Genomic DNA, 4821 nt, shown 5'->3' on the forward strand with positions numbered 1-4821 from the left:
TCAACCCTCTGATAAGTCATATTTAAAGATTCCGATTTGAAATAGAATAGAATTCAGCTATAGCTATTATTTGGGTATATTGAACTTGTGCTTTAGTTATCAAAATAGTATATAGCGTCATTTTCTAAATCAGAAATACGACAATAGAGCGGATGTGTTCATATTAATAGCATTTTTACATTTCAATCTCATTGGAGACCGAACTGAATGCTACAAAATGGCACATATCTGAAGTTTATCTATATGCCTTTGTTATTTCTTAATTAAGATATTGGTCATAATGACTTATTTTGAGCTCATGTCGCTATGTCCTAATTTGAGTTCTAAAGGACAGATTATATAACGATGTCTTTAAATACATCATCTTAATTGATGTTTCAATTGGATTTTTAAACATGTAGTTTGGGGGTTGAAATCAAGGCTAACAATACCATTTTTAAGCTCAATGTAATATTTATTTAGCAAACACACTGACCCTTATATAAGGCATACCACAGTTTGGACCATGTTCATTCGATTATTCCTCATGATTTTTACATATCCATGTATGTCTATCACGTCTGCCGTCTTCCCTGCTTCCAACAAGGCGTCCAGTGCAATCAAGGTTCCTGTTCTTCCTATTCCTGCACTGAACAAAATATGAAACTTATTCAGAGATGATATGATTAAAGGATGATAACGGTATACAAATATTGTAAAAATGTGATATTTTACTGGATTGTTTGTCATGAAGTATGATATTTCCCAGAATTGTTCAATAATAGTCACTGACTGTAGTGTTACCAGTGTGACAGTAGTTTAAATGTTGTAAATAACTTGGATTTGTCAAACACATGTTTGTAAACACAAGGTCTATTCAAACGGTTTTTACTCTGATTAAAGTGTTTTCCAGTGTTCAATATGGTTATTATTCAGATGTAAATACCTTTATTATCTTGGTTAATCGTTAGTCCAGTGTAAGAACCGTTTGGAGAGAGCGAGAAAGGTAATGTTTTGCAGGGAGCGTGACCGCTGCGAGTGTGTGTGAATGTCGCCATTTTGTGAACTCTCGTGACCTTCCGAACTGTGTCAGTCGGGGTCACTTGCATGTTTATTCCGTTGTATATTGGAAATATTGGATATATATTGGATTCGATGGAAATATTGGATGCGTTGGAAGTATTGGATTGCGAGTCAGAGAGTGAATAACGGTACAAAAGAGTTGTAGATATGAATACTATGAAATACTATATATTAATGTTGATTTGTGAAGTATTTTTCATACAAGTGTCAATGTAGATCAACGTATTTTTTGGGGGTTCAACGAGTACTACGTTGCGAGCAACGGGTGTGGCGCCGTTACCTCTTCGGAGTCCGCTGGGGAACGGGTGTTGCCCCGTTGAGCTCGTGCGTTGCCCCGTTGATGTTAGCGTTCTTACTAGAAGTGTAGGGATTCCTTGGGGCGTTGGGAAATCAGTTGCGATCGGATATTCTTAGGGAAAGGTTGGTTTATGCGCTGCTGGCAGCTACTACATCTTTGGATCGTTCCAAAACCGTTTAATTGTCCGTATTTTTAGTTTATAGGTTAAGGGAAGTAACTCGTAGATTAGGATAAGGGAATGGACGGGGGATTTTAGTAATATTTACATTTATGGAAGATAATTTAACTTTGTCATTTTAGCGTACTTTTGGTGGTAGGTTTGGTGTTTCAGACAGTAGAGTTTGACCTTAATCATCCATAGAGCCTAGAGACCAGAATGACTCTAGATCTGTATTCTATCCATTTGCTAATCCTAGATTCCTACTAAATGTATATTTCATATAGTTGGTTTGTTATAGTATTCATTGCACATTGCAATTCCTATTGATATTCATTGGCACTTGGTTCATTTATGTTATTATCTAAACTACAGTAGGGATAAATAGACTTGTTTTGTCCCCTACATATATCAGATAGTTCTGGTATTCAGGGTTCAGACATAGTGTTACCTTTATTGTACATCATATTTATGAGAGAGTTTGGAGAGAGTCTATAGAATTGTTGTATCTGTTTCTGTGTAATTTGATATTGGGTTCCTTAATAAACGGTAACCGTAAAGGTGTACGTAAACTTACCTTATGCTTTCAAGTTCTTATTTAGTTACTAAGATCTAGTCAGTAATTAGGTACTTGGTTTGGAAATACCATGTAATTTCCTGGGGGCTTGTCATAATCATTTAGTGACAGTTTAGAATAGTCGTGCTCTCTTTATGAAGGGTTGAGCCAGGGGTGAAGACCGTTAAAATATAACAGTTGTACACTATATGAGCAGATGCATTTCTCTCGCCACTTTCGATAAACAATTAACATTTACAGTTGTCAATGAATGGATTTTATCTTTGCATTTAAATAAAGTATGCTGCATTTGGATGTTGAGGAGTGCGATGAAATGTTAATATTAAATATTGTCATCTGGTAATTATGCACAAAAGACTACACGACAAAACATAATACTTTGTTATTTTATACCTGCAATGGACAACCAGCGGTCCATCCACTTTGGTCCGTAAACGCTGCAAATGTCGGTGAAACAAGACAAGTTCAAACACATCTGGTATGTCGTGGTCAGGCCATTTTGTGTAGTGAAACTGGTATATTTGTCGCTCTTTGCGTTCCTGTGATATACAACAACAAAAATCATTGCTGATAATGCTACTCTTGACTTTTCGTCATTTCATTCATTTTCAAGTAAATTTGTATTTTTTAAAAAAAGGTATCGGCATGCTTAATAATTTCTCTGAATACGAACATGAATATGACAAATTTTAAAAATTCGAATCGATTTTTCTGAATATAACAGCTATAGAGACCACGGAACCAAATCAAAAATAGATTGTGGGTTTTTCCCTTTTGGGCAGAAGATTTAATAGAAAGGTGAATGCCTCGGGGCCTGCTGGTTGGATAATAAGGTGGCAGAAGTTTCAAAAGTTTTATGTGTGGGTTGAGCAATATATATAGATTTAATATGTATAAAAAAGATTTAAAAAAATCAATTCTGGTTTTGTCTGGGTGAGTTTATTAAGTGTGTAATTTGCTGTATAAATTTTGTTCGATTTTTAGTGCCGAATTCAATACAAGATGGCAGCCCCCATATAAAAAAAGTTCAAATTGGCAGAATTTTGAAATATTTTTTTTACAGTTGTGTGAGATGCTATTCTTCAAAATGAGGTCAGGTAAACCAGTGTGGATAACCCCATTTAACCAGGACAGGGGTAAACGTTAACACTATCGTCTATGGAAAATCATTTGGTTCCGCGGTCCCTATAGGATATGACGTTTTACACCATTCAAGCGTCCCTGGAAACCAGATGATGGGACCAACCAGCATATTTCTGGTTGTGAATCTAATCATGGATGTGTTTAGCCAGAATTTAGAGGGAAAATTAGCTGCAGGAGGATATTATGATGGAAATATACACCCATATAGAGCGTGGNGCCCCATATAAAAAATTTCAAATTGGCAGAATTTTGAAATATTTTTTTTACAGTTGTGTGAGATGCTATTCTTCAAAATGAGGTCAGGTAAACCAGTGTGGATAACCCCATTTAACCAGGACAGGGGTAAACGTTAACACTATCGTCTATGGAAAATCATTTGGTTCCACGGTCCCTATAGATGTAATTGCTTTACTTAAAAACAATTATTTTACAAACGATGTGAGTTAAATTGGAAGAAATTACAGATACATCCTTTCATGCAGCATAAAACCTTAGCCTATTGTCATATTTGTGAAGTATGCATGCCGACGAACACCGAGAGAATAGTTTTTGAAACTGTCGCGAAAAAGTTGTATTTGACTTTATTCGATTGACAGATGTGCGTCGCTATCTGGTAGTCGTTGACGAGGGGGATTTAGGCAATCTTGTTATTGAAAAGGACAATAAAAAAATTGCAGATAAGTTGAAATCATCATGGAACTATTAACAAAGTCTATATGGACGAACCATTGAAAGAGAATAGATAAAATAGAAATATCGGCCTCGGCAAAGCTATTCAGAATACTTTTATTATCAGTATAATACAAAATAGTGCGGACCATGGATGTATTGTACTTAAGAATTTCTAGTGTACAAAGGGTTGATTCCACGGCTTTTTGGCTGAAAGTGCGTTAGACCCTTGGCTTTAACTTTTTCCCCGTGTTTCCCCTCGGAAGATAGCTCCTTCCTCACGACTGGCACACTTGCTATCACCCTGATAGCCAGATGTATATTATCACATTTATAAAGTTAACTTGGGAATGATACGATATATTTGTTAACTTGGTATCTATAAAGCCATCTAGTTAACTTGACAGAACTATGAATGTTTTACTCACGTGTCTATGTTTCAGCGTAATCACCCTTATGACGTAGAAAGCGTACTGTTTTTCAGAGTTCAGGTTGATGACAAATGTCGCCGTGGTGATCGGGTCGTCCATATTAGGCCAATATTTGTAGCATTTGTTCTGATTAAAGGATATTAAGATTAAACACTTGGTTATATATACTGTTTTATTGTTTCAGATACAATATTATAAAAAAAAAAATAAAAAAAAAATCTTTCATGTTATAATTTTTAAAATAAAGATTAAAATTTGATAATAACATGTTTCAACGTTTTAAAAAAGAATCAACACTAAAATTGCCATATACATGATGAAGTGGACTATGAAGACACATTTAAAAACAAAAATCGAATTTGGTTTGCGACTACATTTTAGTCCATTTACAAATATGTATCTACACAATAAAAGCTAGCTTAACATGTAGTTTTCTTGCTTTTACCGAGTAGGTGATATTCAATTTTAAGACAGGTTTTAAGAG

The 4821-nt window shown here is 35.1% G+C and overlaps 1 protein-coding gene across 1 annotated transcript; it reads right to left on the reverse strand.

The window, feature by feature from the left end:
• Nucleotides 1–409: 409 nt before the first annotated feature.
• On the reverse strand, nucleotides 410–4459 carry LOC110441000 (tyrosine-protein phosphatase non-receptor type 12-like). Its single transcript, XM_021484107.1, has 3 exons — nucleotides 4335–4459; nucleotides 2488–2633; nucleotides 410–628 (listed from the first exon to the last, which is right to left on the reverse strand). The coding sequence occupies exons 1-3, from the start codon at nucleotides 4434–4436 to the stop codon at nucleotides 478–480; spliced, it is 399 nt and encodes a 132-aa protein (XP_021339782.1). The 5' UTR covers nucleotides 4437–4459; the 3' UTR covers nucleotides 410–477.
• Nucleotides 4460–4821: the final 362 nt, after the last annotated feature.

Source organism: Mizuhopecten yessoensis, unplaced genomic scaffold (assembly GCF_002113885.1).
Source record: "Mizuhopecten yessoensis strain PY_sf001 unplaced genomic scaffold, ASM211388v2 scaffold714655, whole genome shotgun sequence".
NCBI classification, from domain to species: Eukaryota; Metazoa; Mollusca; class Bivalvia; order Pectinida; family Pectinidae; genus Mizuhopecten; species Mizuhopecten yessoensis.

Bases quoted from the DNA above. Each gene is read 5' to 3' on its own strand.
- LOC110441000 (XM_021484107.1), bottom strand. From the start codon at position 4,436: ATGGACGACCCGATCACCACGGCGACATTTGTCATCAACCTGAACTCT. The intron at 2,634-4,334 runs GTGAGTAAAACA...TGTATATCACAG, and splicing joins TTACGCTGAAACATAGACAC to GAACGCAAAGAGCGACAAAT. The intron at 629-2,487 runs GTATAAAATAAC...TATTTTGTTCAG, and splicing joins CCGCTGGTTGTCCATTGCAG to TGCAGGAATAGGAAGAACAG.